The sequence below is a fragment of the Daldinia childiae genome, assembly GCF_008694065.1.
Source record: "Daldinia childiae strain JS-1345 chromosome Unknown Scaffold7, whole genome shotgun sequence".
Taxonomy (NCBI): domain Eukaryota; kingdom Fungi; phylum Ascomycota; class Sordariomycetes; order Xylariales; family Hypoxylaceae; genus Daldinia; species Daldinia childiae.
The window spans coordinates 1,191,344-1,207,192 of NW_022984648.1; the positions used below are offsets into that span (position 1 = coordinate 1,191,344).

Here is a 15,849-nt window from a genome sequence, read left to right on the forward strand (position 1 = left end):
CCCATTATTTTTCATAATTTTTAAAAAACGAGAGATGAACAGGTTGGTTTCTATTTAGATTTAGGTTGATAAAGATTTATTGGTTGTTAGAATGGTGCGTTGTCCCCTGTTGTGTTATATGACCATTTTCGTATAGACTGAAGTTGTTTAGACTTGGCAACACGATGGGGAAATAGCTACTTGATAGGCAACTAATAAGAATCGCGATCCATAAAAACATAAAATAACGGTCCACGATGCATTGATTTCTAACTTGAACTTCATATGAAATGAACGTCAACTGACATAATTGCCACTGCGGCATACGAGTTTATTCGTGACAGGAAGTTTTGCACGTATAAACCTGATATATGAAAACCATTGCGACAATGATCACTATAATTGGACTTAACCTAAGGCTTCTTCTAGGTTGATTAAAATCCGGCCTGGAATTACCCACACATAACGGACCCGACTAGGTTAGGTCCTTGATTTGGTAAATGCGGTGTAGGGTAGGTAAGGTAACTCTCTGCAACGCGGCCTAACACTAAGAATACTATATAACCTCGTTTGTCATCAACTTACCTCTTCATCCTTTTACGAGGTAAAAGTCATTTATCAGTTCAATTTTATATCTCATTACCATATCATCAATAAGTCATCATGACGGTCACAGAGTTAGCATGGTTTACAGCTGCCCACGGGCCCGCCGGAGACGACGCCAAGAAGGCCATGAACCAAGCCCTAGTCGTCCTGGATGACTGGTGCGCCCGCAACACCTCGACCTTACCTAAGGACAGAGAAGCCCGTGGTGTAGGTCTCTTCCGGCAAATCGAAGATCCATCTGTCACCCTCCTCACGGCGCACTGGGAATCCGTCTCTCAGCATGGGCTTTGGCTAGCTTCCACCGAGAACAAGACCGTCTATCCTGCTCTCAAGGAGCACTTCACGCTAGAGAAGACGGTTGTTTCTCATCTCGAAAACGCCGAGTTCTTCGACGCATCGGGACCGAACGGCGATATCTCCTTGTTGAAGAGTCCTATCGTTAGCTTAAGTGCTGTGACCGTCCCGGCTGAGAAACGTAAGGCGTTTGAGCAGGCTTGGACTGAGAATAAGCACCTATTGGAGGGATATACACCACTAATTAAGTCCGGGTGGCGCATCGAAAAGGAAGACGAGAACTTAGAGCAGTTTATCCTGTCATGTTCGTGGCCAAGTGTCGAGAAGCATATTGAATTCGCAGGAGGAAAAGACTTCCCTCAGTTCTCAGCAGCACTCTTGTCCCTTGCGCAGGGTACTGACTTGAAGCATTACGAAAGAATCCTGTAGACATGATTAAGCACACAATAAGAAGTTCTCTTTTGCTGTTTGAAAATAATGGCCCTGATCGCGGGATTTTGTGCAATTGTTGTGAATTGTCTACAAGCGTTATCGTGCTCGAGAAACATCAATTCGGAAGGTATCCTTAGACGCCGCCTCATGAAAATACCAGCCCAGCTACAAGAGCATATGCATCACTCCCCATTGGTCCTCGATGACCGCGTTCGTAGACGCCTATCCGTCCATCACCCTGAGACTTCCCCAGTTGCGATTGGTAGTTTTCCTTTCCCCGGACGCGTGGTCAGAACTTATGCTGTGTGCTTGCCCTTCCTGTTCTTCTTAGGAACCTCCTTGATTTGTAGGTCTATGGTTATAATGTTAGTGATTATTCGAAGCTTTAGTTTGCGAGGAGTCAATGCGTACTCGGGGGTAAGCTCTGCTTTAGCTTCTCGGCCTTGTCGGAATCCTTAAGGATTAGGGTGTAAAGGTGCTTGGAGCATCGGACCTTGAACTTGGTCTGCGACGACTTCTTGCTCTTCTTGATCCGGGCGGCTATAAAAAGGGAACTTGTTAGAACTAGCACTAAAACTAAAACAACCATCTTCTATTCATTATCTCGTCACGTACACTTGGCGTCTTCCCGCCGGCAGATCTCGATGAACTAAATAACTCAATTGTTAGCTAAAATTCAATTAAACAGAGTCTTATATTCGTAAATATACCTTCTTGATATCGGCGATTTCCTGAGGCATTTTGACGGTGTGATGGCGGAATCGATGTTGATAGAGGTAGGAATCGAGAAGTTGACTTTTCTGCCGGTGTTGCGAAATTGTGTGGGCGAAATTCCGTGACAGGGTTCTAAGCGATTTCCCAATATTGATAATTGATAATTGATAGTGGGGAGGGTTCTTGTATTAATTGATAAGAGATAAGGTTAGCAGCTATGCGCACGGTCCATATGTACCTAATGAAGGATGAGGCTTTCCACTAATACCGTACGTGGCTGATGACGTGGCGTTAGCTTCCACTATCACAAGCTGAAGACTCATAGATACAGCTATTGGTCCTTCAACGAAAAGAACCATGATCTGAACAGGACAGAGTTGCCTGATTACTGAATTTAGATATTGGTGATTCGGAATACGACCTCCTACTTATTCATTTTATGTATATAAGTTCCATCTGAATTGCCAATCATGCCTACTCTTCTTGATAATGCCATGAAATCCAAGGTATAACCCCCAACATCATCTATCAGTCTAGTATTGGTAACTAAGGGTATTAATTCTAACTAACTCGATGCGAGCAGAACGCTGTACTAGGTACATCTGCTAAGTACATATAAATTATTGCATCCTCGCCATACTGATGAGTGCTTATATCAAAGCCTTCTCCGGGCTCGTTACAGCCGCCCTCGCTTGGTCGTTGGCTGGCGGGAGTATATTCCCTTCTCAGGATGATCCGAAGGGAGACCCCGAGACTTGGACGCGGGAGGAACTCAGAAGATGGCTTGCGGCCGTAAGAATGTCCCCATATTCTACTTAACCTACTCCGTTAGCTAACTACGTCTAGCGCAACCTGCATCCCCAGAAAGGAGATACCCGAGAGCAACTTTTAGAGAGGGTTAAGGCAAATATGAGATAAGACGAATTGTTAGCAGTCATTTGAAATACTAGCGGCCTACTCCGGTCTAGTATAAGAGCACTTAAAAAGCCGAAAGTGCCGTCTAAGCATTGAAGAAGAATAAAAGGAAGCATGAGGTTTCTCTACGAATTAGGAGTTTTTCTGCCGTTGGTCTTTTTTTTTACATGCATTAGGTACATATGTAATTAGGTAGGCTTGAAATTGTATTCCTTATGAATATTGTCCTGGACAATAAATGTGATTGTATTGATATGTTCATCTTTGTTTTCTAAAATTGAAGTTGATTAGGTAGGTACCTAGGGAAGGTACCTAGATCGTCTATGAGGCGGTGCAAAAAGCTGTGCCATAGCTTGTACCCTTGTACCACATATACTAGCCACATTGACGTCTAACCTGACACAGTTTCTCGATGACAGCTTACGAGCTTACCTGCCTACAATTATAGGTCTTTCCTTCAGCTAGTCTGAGACTTAATGTTCCCATCATCACCGAACCTTCTAATATCGGCATGATGGATATCCTTCAGGTAATCTCTATAACCCTTTTTTATAACTAGAAAATTGCTAACATTGTATAATTAGCGCCTAGCAAGGTTCTTAGACCGACCCCTCTTCCCGTGGAAGAAGCTCATCATCGGTTTTTCTGTCGCTCAGTATCTCTTCGAAGAATTCTTATCACTACGCCAGTACGGAGTCTTAAAGAAGACGAAGCCCCCCAAGGTTCTTGAGAAAGAAGTTGCCCAGGATGTCTACGATAAAAGTCAGGAATATGGTCGCGCTAAAGCAAAGTTTGGTTTCGTAAAAGGTCTCTGGGGTCAAATCCAGAATATTGCATTCATTCACTTTGATGTTCTCCCAAAACTATGGACATGGACTGGTGGCCTCCTCCGTTTCGCTCCCGCTCGGTTTAGCGGCGAGATATCGCACTCAATTGTTTTTGTCCTCACGTTTATCCTGATCCAGCAAGCTCTATCACTCCCTGCCAACATCTACCATACGTTCGTCTTGGAAGAAAAGTTCGGTTTTAACAAGCAGACGCCCAAACTGTTCATCACTGATATGCTCAAGTCAAACTTGCTTGCTTTCGTCATTGCGCCTCCTGTTCTTGCCGGATTCCTTGCCATCGTAAAGAAGACGGGTACTCAGTTTGTCACGTATCTCTGGCTCTTCACTGCTGTTCTTCAGGTTTTCATGATCACGGTCTACCCAATCTTCATCCTACCTCTGTTCAATAAACTGTCCCCTCTAGAGGAAGGCAAATTGAAGACTGAGACTGAGGCACTGGCCAAGAAACTGAATTTCCCTCTCCATGAATTGTTCGTCATCGATGGAAGCAAACGCAGCGCGCATAGCAATGCTTATTTCTTCGGACTTCCGTGGAAGAAGCACATCGTCATCTACGACACATTGATTGAGAAGAGCAGCTCAGAGGAGGTTGTTGCCGTTCTAGCCCACGAACTCGGCCATTGGAGTCTTGGTCACACTACTAGGCTTTTTGGTATCTCTCAGGTTTGTTCAAAAATTCCAACTAAAATACACCAAGCATACTAACAATCGACAGATTAACGTGTTCTATATCTTCAGCTTGTTCTCGGTCTTCGTCAACAACAACTCCTTGTATGCCGACTTCGGTTTCATCAAGGAGCACCCTATTATCATCGGATTCATTCTATTCTCGGACGCATTGGCACCAATGGACCTTGTGATTAAGTTACTGATGAACATCATGAGCCGACGATTTGAATTCCAGGCCGATGCCTTTGCTCGTAACCTGGGTTACCAGGCTGAGCTAGCTTCGTCTCTCATCAAGCTGCAGATCCAGAATCTTAGTACGATGGATGCAGACTCGTTGTATGCGAGCTACCATTTCTCCCACCCCATCCTTTCGGAGAGACTGAAGGCGCTGGAGTGGAACCCCACCGGAAAGGTGGTCGAAGAGAAAAAGGAAGACGAGGATGTTGTTGAGAAGGCCAGTGGACGGGAACTGTAGATCTTACCAGCTTAGATCTTCATACCGTGAAAAGTGTATACTAGAGACCAATCATATAGACAGTCATACTTGGCTCAATGTGAAATACTGTCTTGCCTTACCCTTACGTATTTGAACTAGTTATACGGATTCTTAAAAGTGTTGCTCATAAGTTGTATATGACAATGTCATAGTATATACCCTTTACATTGGTTATATCAATATAATAAATAATAAACAAACATTCTATGTCATCTTCAGCTACCTAAACCTAAGATAGTCGCATCAAAGAATCGCATTAAAGAAAGTACCTTTTCGGTACGCATACGCGCATATAAACCAAATGCACCACTAGCCAATCAAATGCCCCGTGATAAGCGGAGCGGTACCTAGTGACGTGACGATTTAACGCGTACGCCCCGCCAAAGACCCTTGCTATCTTCTGAACGCGACGCGCTTTTCTAAAAACCACTTAAACTTAACAGATGACTTGTGCTTTACTACACTACCTCCATACCATTATTATCATCATTTTTCGGTGGCACTTCAAATAGTATTTCTGATGTTCTGATTGCCCTCTCTCTATTTCCCATCGAGTCTGTCCTCGAAAGACATAGCCATGGCTACTAAATTCCTACCTCAGAAGCGTGCCCTTGGGGACACTTCAAATCGTCCAAATTTCCAATCAAACCCCAACGCAAAAAAGCCCCGTCTCGAACCACTCTTATCCTCCCCGGCATCGCGCCTCAACAGTTCTCAGCAGGGCCCTGGCTCAAAATTAACATCAACCCAGCCGAAAAGTACATTCGAGTCAGAAGTTCTCGAGAAGTTAAGCCAAGATATTTCAGAGCTTAAGCAGTCCAATTCAGAAAAGGACCAAGCATGGGAACGTCCTCCCGTTGTGAACTTCGACCCTACTCGGGACAGCCTCACCTTCCAACAAATAGAAGCCGAAGAAGGTACTTTACATGGCGGAAAGACTACTATCAAGCTCTTCGGTGTGACTGAGGATGGCCACTCCGTAATGATGCACGTTACAGATTTCAAGCACTACCTCTATGTCGCTGCCCCCGTCTCCTTTGCGCCCCATGATTGCGAATATTTCAAAGCATACCTTGAGAGTCAGCTATCCCAACTTCAACCTGTCATACATTCTTGCCAAATTGTCCTGCGAGAGAATATATACGGCTTCCAGGGCAACACGCAAAGTCCATATATCAAGATCACGGTTACAGACCCAAAGCATATCCCGAGAGTGCGCTCGGCCTTCGAGAAGAACGAAGCAAACTGGAGAGGAATGTGGAAAGGAGTTGAAGGGGGTATAATGACGTTTGATAACCTACAATACGTTTTACGATTTATGGTTGACTGCAAGGTACGCAATTTATGATAATCACGTAAAGGAGGCGTACTGATCGTTACAGATTCCCGGTATGTCTTGGGTAGAAGCGCCCGCTAAGTCATATCATTTAATACCAGAGGGCCAGCGGCAATCGAGCTGCCAAATTGAAGCCGAGATTAGCTACCGAGACCTAATCTCCCACGAACCGAAAGGGGAGTGGTCTAAAATGGCACCTCTCCGGATTCTGTCCTTCGATATCGAATGTGCCGGACGAAAAGGCATCTTCCCGGAGGCGAACCAAGACCCAGTAATCCAGATTGCGAACGTCGTAACTCGTTATGGAGAGAGCAAACCTTTTATTCGGAATGTATTCTGCTTGGACCGGACAAGTCCTATAGTAGCAACCCAGATCCTAGATTACGAGAGGGAATCAGACATGCTTATGGCTTGGAAGCGGTTCCTTGACAAAGTCGACCCTGATTTGATCACTGGCTACAATATTGCCAATTTCGATTTTCCATATCTACTTGATCGTGCCGACCACCTCAAGATCCATGGTTTCGACTACTGGACTCGTCTGCATAGTGTAAAAACCTTCTCTAAAAAGACGAATCTCTCAAGTAAGCAAATGGGAAATCGGGATACGAAGACCACAAACACGAATGGTCGATTGCAGCTTGATCTCCTACAATTGATTCAGAGAGATCATCATCTCAGAAGTTATACTCTCAATTCAGTGTGTTCTCATTTCCTCGGAGAACAAAAAGAAGATGTACACTACACGATGATTACCGAACTATTTAACGGTACACCGGAGTCCAGACGTCGTCTAGCGCTATACTGTTTAAAGGATGCCTATTTACCTCAACGATTAATGGACAAACTCTCCTGTCTTGCGAACTATACAGAAATGGCCAGAGTCACAGGAGTTCCGTTCAATTTCCTCCTCTCTCGTGGACAACAGGTCAAATTCATGAGCCAGCTGTTCCGGAAGGCTCTTGAACAAAAGCTTGTGATTCCAAATATGAAATCAGAAAACTCGGATGATCAGTACGAAGGCGCTACAGTCATCGAGCCTACTCGAGGTTACTATGACGTGCCTATCGCAACTCTCGATTTTGCGTCACTATATCCAAGTATTATGCAAGCGCATAATCTTTGCTACACAACTCTTGTGAACAAGAGAGCAGTAGAGAAGTTTAGCCTCAAGAAAGATGAGGACTATATCGTTACGCCCAACGGTGATATGTTCGTCACTGCTAAGCAACGAAAGGGTCTTCTTGCCCAGATTCTCGAGGAACTCCTCTCAGCAAGAAAGCAGGCTAAAAGAGAATTAGCCATCGAGACTGACCCTTTCAAGAAGGCCGTCTTGAATGGTCGTCAGCTCGCGTTGAAAATCAGCGCCAACAGTGTTTACGGTCTTACAGGTGCTACAACTGGTAAACTCCCCTGTCTCGAAATCGCCAGTAGTACCACAAGTTTTGGTCGACAAATGATTGAAAAAACCAAGGCTGAAGTGGAAAAGAAGTACAGTATCGCAAATGGATACTCTCATGACGCCCAAGTCATCTATGGTGATACGGATTCCGTCATGGTTAAATTCGGGACGAAGGACCTAGCCGAAGCGATGAAGCTGGGCGAAGAGGCAGCGAATTATGTGTCATCAAAATTTGTGAAACCAATTAAGCTAGAGTTCGAAAAGGTCTACTTCCCGTACTTGTTAATCAACAAAAAGCGATATGCGGGTCTTTTCTGGACGAGACCCGATAAGTTTGACAAGATGGATACCAAAGGTATCGAGACTGTTAGGAGAGATAACTGTCTGCTAGTACAGACCGTTATTGAGAAAGTTCTGAGGATGATCCTGATCGACCAGGACGTCCAGGGAGCCCAAGAGTATATCTCCTTCCTTAAATTTATTTATAAATCTTATCATACTAACCGGCCCTGCAGCTACGTCAAAGATACAATCGCGGATCTACTACAGAACAAGATAGATATGTCTAAGCTTGTGATTACGAAGGCTCTCACCAAAGAAAGCTATGATGCGAAGCAAGCCCACGTTGAACTTGCGCATCGCATGAAGAAACGAGATGCCGGTTCCGCGCCAGGGTTAGGTGATCGAGTAGCATACGTTATGGTAAAAGGCGCAAGTGGAGCGAGGAATTTCGAGAAGTCAGAAGATCCGATCTTCGTTCTAGAAAACAACGTGCCTATCGATACAAGATATTACCTCGACAACCAGTTAGCCAAGCCGCTTGGTCGTATCTTTGACCCTATCCTTGGAGAGACAAAGTCGAAATCACTCCTCACTGGTGATCATACCCGTTCCGTATCAGTTGCAGCACCAACGGTAGGCGGTCTCATGAAGTTTGCAAAGAAGACTATGACATGTATGGGTTGCAAGAAGCCACTCATGAGCAAGGAAGAAAGTGGTGGTGCTGTCTGCTCAGACTGTGCGCCGCGCGTGGGGGAGCTGTACAAAAAGACATTGGACAAGGTATCCGATCTGGAGGTCCGGTTTGGACGACTATGGACACAATGCCAGCGATGTCAGGGTAGTATGCACGGGGAGGTCATCTGCAGTAGCAAGGACTGCCCCATCTTCTACATGCGCATGAAGGCGAAGAAGGATGTGGAAGACGGGAGCAAAGAGTTGAAGCGGTTCGATTTTGACCAATCTGCTATATGGTAATGATAAGATATTAGAATCAAAGGCATCCACGGGCCCGGGAGAAATCGGCGTTATGTCAAGGTTATACGATTGTATGGAGTCCGGGTCGATGGTTTTATATTTATGGATGGCGAAGTGATATATAATAGTGCTTAGCAGACTCGAGCGCCATGGAAAGAAGATACCATATACCTATTAACGTTATAATTGTATTAGAGTTATGCTATTTACAGGGGCTTTGGCAATGCTTGATCATGGCAATGACATTTTGTTATCAAGACTACGATGTACTTAGATGTCTGGCCGAGAGGATCTGACTTCCCCTGAGTTGAAGTAAGTTCCTTCTACGTGGAACATATAGTCAGGTGCTAAATACTTTGGCTTAATCTTGTAATATTTATATGATCTAGTTTCTACTTTCTTGCTGAATGTTCCTTTTTGACAGTATTTGCAATATAGTCAATCCATCATCCAGGACAAAATCAATACTTATAAGTTAACTAAAATAACACACCTCTATCACTATATTCGCTATCTTATTCTTTTACGGGCATCTTTCAAAGCATTCTTGCTAGTCTTAATACTACACACGCTTGTTACTTCAATTCCAACTAGCCCACGTAGATCAAAATGGCGACCAAGACAAGCGAGAAGGTGCTCATCGCCGGGGTAAGTGACATTATAAATAATAAATTCAATAAGTATCACCATCGCACGGTTCTAACGCGTATATTTTTACCAGGTGTGTCTCCTCACGGCCCTCAACGTCGCATCCCACTACCAGAACGAGAGGCGGGAAGCAATCCGAGCAGAAGCCGACGTTCAACGGGAGAAGCGTGTTGCACAAGCCATAGTAGCAGCGCAAGTCTTCTTTCCTTCCTTCTCCCTACCTCAGTGCGGTTCTCATCTAACTAACTAACTGACTAACTCCCAATGCTACAGCGACTCGTTGAAAAAAACCTGCATTAGGACTTCCCGTCAGATGCATATGCTTGGGCGGCAGCTCCACTACATGAAGAATATGTCGCCGACTAGCCAGGAGTTCAGGGCGGCGTTTGAGAATCTGAGACATATCTCGGGAGGCTTTGGGGATGATGGGGATGATGGGGGTGGGAGGGGTAGAAAGAACGGTGGGAAGTGAGATATGTCTTTGAGGGCGTGTTGTGTTTCTGCTGATGCGAGGATGGCGGGTTATTAGGTATAGTAGGATGGATGTGGTTGCTTTTGAGCGGTGATTTTAGATGGCTGTGTTTTCTTTACTGGTATGGTTTTGAGGTTGGTTAGTTGAGTGTTATTAGACGGAGCCTATTGGTCTTGTAGCGTATTAGGTTCTATCAAGTTTATTGCTGGTTCCTATAAGTCTTCGGCATTGAAGTCATATAATCAATGTCATAAAGAATACTCGAAAACGACAGACTTGTTCGCACTAAACATATATTAGCATTTGACGCAACTTGGATAAGAGTAATGCCGGTGTTGAAGTCATATCGATTTGTTCATGAATAATCTCCTGTCATCAGGTTGAGTTTCCAGTCGTCTTGGTAGCATTTTGATTAAGTTCGGAAGTCACTCGATAGTTATAAATTATGAAAATATAATCCAGTAGTGGCTTACATCATAACCACACATTATGCAGACATATGGAAGCTACCTTTTAGCTACCTCCGGGGAAGGTGCGATGAACGTTGTGTAGAGTTCTTTAGATCGGTGTCAATGAGCCTCGTTCAAAACTTTCCCCAATACAACATTCTCTTATCCTCGAATTATCAACTCCATCGACAATATGATCATGCTTTGTAGAATCGCGAAGGATATCACGTCGTACATATAGTAGCACGCTACCTTTGTAAGATAGTGTTGCGAAAATTGTCAGCCTAGCTCTAGCAACCGTCACTGCAATAATTCGCAGAATAAGTTGGCCGAGGACAAGTATCCGAGGAGTAAGTAGAAGAAAAACCACAAGTTCCCGCCGTGGAGGTTTATATCAGTCTTGGTATATGCTAGCATGCTAGTAACGTTTATACTAGTAACGTTTCAATCCTCGGGCTTTGTTGAAGGCATGGTCTAACAAGTTAACCAGCACAAATACCGGTATCGAGAGTGAGGAGTTCTTCTCAAGGTCTCGAACAAACACTCGACTTCTTGGCTGCCTAGAGAGATACGATTCCATATGCTCGTAACTTAAAAGTCGTATGAGCTTCGCTCGCGGTTAGTTTTCGTAGCGATGCTCACTATAAAATTAGACAGAGCCTGATCCGAATTACTCCGGTCGCGGAACATGTCGGTCAAATAACTTTTCGAGACTAGTTGGCTCAACTTTGGTAGCTATTACGCAATATATATGCATTGGCGAGATGCTACTGGATCGAAATTTCCGCGAGATGCATGTCTTGCAGGGTCCGCTCTGTCGTTCCCTGTCTTTACATCTCATTCCTAGTCGTCCCAAGCCCTTGGCAGGGTCGTTCCGCGAACGGCGGCTGGAGGATTCCATATTAGACAGATTTCAACCGTGGAGATCTAATCCCATCTGTCAGCCGAAGATTGAATTGACGTGAATATTGTTGTCGTTGCAAACTCAACCGACGAATCATCGTCCTCTGATAAGATGCCGCAAATCTGTGGCGAAGCTTAAACTTCTTCGCTTCTCCGGGTCTGATCCCTACCCTGCCGTAGGGCAGCAGAACCAGACTCTATGGTTGGTTGATTCTCTCCCAGGCTTACGATTCAGCTCATAGTTCACACATTTCCCCCACAGAGGAACCACATGGTTTCGTAGTAGCCGCCACGAACTCCGTCACCGCTCTGCTGCTCGCATGCGCAACTTGACATCAAAGAGCATGTGCTACGGTGGTTTACGGTGTTTTCTGTTTTTCGCTAACGAAAAATTATGCGGGCATCAAAAAATATAGCCCCGTCATCATTATGTAGCTGACCTAGCAATTTGTGGTGAAGATGACCACTCGGCCCCCGGAAATTAGTCTACGGTACCATACATAATACTCAGAACGTTACTTAGCCCCGAACATCAGCGAGAACCAAGGAGTGAGAAGCCCTTGGTTCTCGCCGACAACGCTCTGGACTTAGAGAAGTTGGGTATAATCTCCAGGACATGGATCTGCGTTGACTAGATTGAGGCATATACCTTGATCTCATCCAACGGGTCAACAATTGCCTCAGTCAGACAGGGGCAAGGCCATAATAATATGAAGGTAAAAAAGAAAAACTCAGCCGGAATCGTTCTCTGTGGCCTAGGCCCCCCACACCTTTCTCCCCAGACAGGTGAGGCTACATACAATCTTACCTTCTTCCATTAGTGAAAGATTGTAGTCATCCAGGACAAGGCTTGGGTTACCTGGTGTGTCTCAGGTATCAAGGGCCACCTTTACACAATGGCAACGTGTAGTCAAACCCTTGATCGGCATATTCACCACTTAACCCTTTAGTCTAGAGGAGCACCGATGACGGTGTCTTTCGGTCTTGTCTTGCTCGAGCGGGAGGTCCATATAATGCTTCTCCTCCCTCCATTCTGATGTTTTCTTGACTCTTTGAAAGTAGAAAAATAAAGTTTGCACTTCTGACGACTTGTTCACGGGAGGCGTATTTCCTATTCATTTATATTAGCATCGTGCTAGACACAGTTTAAGATACCCAATTCCGCTGATACCCCCCTTCTCTCAAAAATTTATACCCAGACTTAAAGTCTAACATCGTAACCATGTCTCATCTTGCCGCTGAGCCCGAGTTTGAACAGGCCTACAAAGGTAAAAAAAACCTAAAATAACACGGCTGGTGGGTGCCGACCTAGACTAACACGAAAGACAGAGCTTGTGGCCACCCTTGAGGAGAGCTCGCTGTTCCAGAAGCATCCCGAGTACAGAACTGCGTTGAGCGTCGTTTCTATCCCAGAGCGTATTATCCAATTCAGAGTCGTCTGGGAAGATGACAAGGGTAACCTGCAAGTGAACCGCGGGTACCGCGTCCAGTTCAACTCCGCTCTTGGCCCGTACAAGGGTGGCCTGCGATTCCACCCTACCGTCAACTTGTCGATGTGAGAAGACCTCTTACCTAAAACGGCAATAGTCAACTTCAACCGAACCGGTCATACTAACATGCGTGCCTAATAGTCTGAAGTTCCTCGGATTCGAACAGATCTTCAAGAATGCCTTGACAGGATGTAAGTTTACGCTCGCGACAGAGAAAACCGAGCATTACTAATGTTGATCTTCTTAGTGAACATGGGTGGTGGAAAAGGAGGTGCAGACTTTGACCCCAAGGGCAAGAGTGACAATGAGATTCGAAGATTCTGCGAAGCGTTCATGCGAAGGCTCTGCCAGCACATCGGCGCTGAGACTGACGTTCCCGCTGGTGATATTGGCGTCGGTGGCCGAGAAGTTGGCTACATGTTCGGCACATACCGCAAGGAGAGGAACAAGTGGGAAGGTGTTCTCACCGGCAAGGGTCTCTCTTGGGGTGGTAGCTTGATCCGACCAGGTAAGTGCCGACACTACCGTCGAGTTGCTTAGAAGGACATACCAAGCTAACGATTTTTGAACAGAGGCTACTGGTTACGGTCTCGTCTATTATGTCGAGCACATGCTCAAGTACGCCGGAAAGGGCAGCTTCAAGGGGAAGCGCGTTGCCATCTCTGGATCCGGAAACGTTGCCCAATACGCTGCTCTGAAGTGTATTGAGCTTGGTGCCACAGTTGTGTCTCTGTCCGACTCAAAGGGCGCCTTGATTGCCGAGGGCGACGCGCACTTTACCCCCGAGCACGTCAACGAGATCGCAACCATCAAGCTCGACCGCAAGCCTATCACCGAGTTCAGCGGCAAGTCGCAATTCAAGTACATCGAAGGCGCGCGCCCCTGGGTGCACGTCGGCAAGGTGGACATCGCGCTTCCATGTGCGACGCAGAACGAAGTTAACAGAGAGGAGGCCGAGACACTAGTCAAGAACGGCGCTCAGTTCGTCGCTGAAGGTTCCAACATGGGCTGCACGCAGGAGGCGATCGACGTGTTCGAGGCCGTTCGAAAAGAGAAGGGCAACAACGCTATCTGGTATGCGCCGGGCAAAGCGTCCAATGCAGGCGGTGTGGCGGTTTCCGGTCTTGAGATGGCACAGAACAGCAGTCGTTTCAACTGGACGGAGGAGCGTGTCGACGAGCGCCTTGCTCAGATCATGAAGGGCATCTTCGACCAGAGCATCGAGAATGCTAACAAGTACGTCGAGGCCAAGGAGGGCGAGCTACCTAGCTTAGTCGCTGGAGGCAACATTGCCGGTTTCCTCAAGGTCGTCCAGGCCATGCACGACCAGGGCGACTGGTGGTGAACTGCCTGACGTGGCTGTCAGGCACGACATATTAGTTGGAGGAGCCGGGCGGTTATGGTTCGCCCATCACGTCGAAGGATTCACGTCTCGACGGGTGAGTCGCTCGTCTATCGTTGGATTCGCGATTGGGGGCTGCCACCATGTCATGTCTCCATGCATGCAGGGGGCCGTTCAGAACCGGCGGATCGCATTGCGTTGTCGAGGAAGGAATAAATGAATGCCTTACCTAGGTGCGGACATGGGAAACTTGGCGTGGCGTAGAGCAGATAGCCAGATGGATTGATAACTGGCTGACTGGCTGGCTAGCTGGCGGGTTACGATATAATGTATGATATGATTACCAAGGAATAGCTGTGCCTTTCTCGGGCGAATAGGGCGCTCGGAGAGCTGGGCATTAGGGATCGTATGTAGGACATTGAAACGAAACGAAACGAAATGAACTTTTTATTTTTATTTTTATTTTTATTTCTTTATGAACAAGCGAGCTGTTGGTTCTCGTATTCGACTAAAATTACTCCAACTAGGTACCTAGATTGGTTACAGAGGTGAAGAAAGACGATGTGTGTTGGAGTAGATGTCGAATGATGTTTTACACACAAAAGTCCTACAGCTGCTACTATGTAGGTATGTATATGGCTGCTGAAGGAGGCCTGAAATGGGACCGGATGAATGACGATCATCGTTAGGTATGTGCATCTCTACCTATGTAGTATTTTTGTCGACTCTCCACGTTTAGCGATGAGAATACTACCTCCCTTCCTATACCTACGCTTTTCTATCTCTATGTATTATGATATATGCATGCAGCGAAGGTGCATATAAGAAACTTGAATCTACATACTGCCATTGGACGAGTTAAGTTCCGATGCAATGCTACGGCGGGATAGGATGGGGCGCTGTTTGGGTTCCCGCTGGATGAGGTGGTGGTATTTAGGACTTTGTTTTCAACTAACCTAGCAGCCTAGCTATCTACCTACACTTATTTCTTTTGTCTTCTTTGCCTGTGATAAGAGATATGCGCTAGGTCACGATATATGGCCGGCCTGTGGAGTTGGAGACAGGTATCTAGATAGGAGTGAGTGCATTTATGTACCTAAGGTATGAGTGAATGAATGATGAACCCGGATGGAAAGGAAAGGGGGTTTACGGGGGCGAATGAGCGTGTTAATGGGATTAAGTCCTAGCCTATGTGCTTTGGAGATGGAGGATAGTAGTAACCCGGGTATTCGATAGCTATAGATGTGATGTGACATGGGCTATACCCGACGACGTCGAGGCATCCGGCATTGCTACTATCTTGTATAATTCGTCGGTATATAGCGCTGTGGCGGACCCCGGTGCCGAATGTGATCCTATTCCTACTACTACCATATCACTACCTCCCAGCTCCTTCGGCTCATGGAGAATTACTACGTCTGTCTACCTCCTATCACCTACCGAGACTAGGTCGCCTATGTGGCCGGGGGAGGCCAGATAGACAGACCAGGAATCAGATGATATATATATGCAAATCCGCGTGATCAAGCCGCATCGCCATATCTGGATTAGATGTTTAGATACCGATGCTGTGCAGTTAATGTATGTTGGTGGTGGC

The 15,849-nt window shown here is 46.0% G+C and overlaps 6 protein-coding genes across 6 annotated transcripts; 5 read left to right on the top strand and 1 right to left on the bottom strand.

Annotated features, from left to right (window-relative positions):
• Nucleotides 1–642: 642 nt before the first annotated feature.
• GL218_06619 (uncharacterized protein) lies at nucleotides 643–1,308 on the top strand (the record flags this gene model as incomplete). The annotated part of the gene is made up of 1 exon (XM_033583343.1): nucleotides 643–1,308. The coding sequence occupies one exon, from the start codon at nucleotides 643–645 to the stop codon at nucleotides 1,306–1,308; it is 666 nt and encodes a 221-aa protein (XP_033433585.1).
• Nucleotides 1,309–1,607: 299 nt separating this feature from the next.
• Nucleotides 1,608–2,051, bottom strand: GL218_06620 (60S ribosomal protein L38; the record flags this gene model as incomplete). The annotated part of the gene is made up of 4 exons (XM_033583344.1): nucleotides 1,608–1,663; nucleotides 1,723–1,851; nucleotides 1,927–1,960; nucleotides 2,022–2,051. The coding sequence occupies 4 exons, from the start codon at nucleotides 2,049–2,051 to the stop codon at nucleotides 1,608–1,610; spliced, it is 249 nt and encodes an 82-aa protein (XP_033433352.1).
• A 444-nt stretch (nucleotides 2,052–2,495) lies between these two features.
• GL218_06621 (uncharacterized protein) lies at nucleotides 2,496–2,943 on the top strand (the record flags this gene model as incomplete). The annotated part of the gene is made up of 4 exons (XM_033583345.1): nucleotides 2,496–2,531; nucleotides 2,609–2,621; nucleotides 2,687–2,817; nucleotides 2,872–2,943. 4 exons carry the CDS (start codon nucleotides 2,496–2,498, stop codon nucleotides 2,941–2,943), a joined length of 252 nt encoding a protein of 83 aa, XP_033433353.1.
• Nucleotides 2,944–3,451: 508 nt separating this feature from the next.
• On the top strand, nucleotides 3,452–4,932 carry GL218_06622 (CAAX prenyl protease 1; the record flags this gene model as incomplete). Its single annotated transcript, XM_033583346.1, has 3 exons — nucleotides 3,452–3,469; nucleotides 3,525–4,451; nucleotides 4,504–4,932. The coding sequence occupies 3 exons, from the start codon at nucleotides 3,452–3,454 to the stop codon at nucleotides 4,930–4,932; spliced, it is 1,374 nt and encodes a 457-aa protein (XP_033433351.1).
• Nucleotides 4,933–5,530: 598 nt separating this feature from the next.
• On the top strand, nucleotides 5,531–8,948 carry GL218_06623 (DNA polymerase delta catalytic subunit; the record flags this gene model as incomplete). The annotated part of the gene is made up of 3 exons (XM_033583347.1): nucleotides 5,531–6,286; nucleotides 6,336–8,149; nucleotides 8,207–8,948. 3 exons carry the CDS (start codon nucleotides 5,531–5,533, stop codon nucleotides 8,946–8,948), a joined length of 3,312 nt encoding a protein of 1,103 aa, XP_033433575.1.
• A 3,694-nt stretch (nucleotides 8,949–12,642) lies between these two features.
• GL218_06624 (NADP-specific glutamate dehydrogenase) lies at nucleotides 12,643–14,255 on the top strand (the record flags this gene model as incomplete). The annotated part of the gene is made up of 5 exons (XM_033583348.1): nucleotides 12,643–12,688; nucleotides 12,750–12,975; nucleotides 13,052–13,101; nucleotides 13,158–13,418; nucleotides 13,483–14,255. The coding sequence occupies 5 exons, from the start codon at nucleotides 12,643–12,645 to the stop codon at nucleotides 14,253–14,255; spliced, it is 1,356 nt and encodes a 451-aa protein (XP_033433349.1).
• Between the last annotated feature and the right edge of the window lie 1,594 nt (nucleotides 14,256–15,849).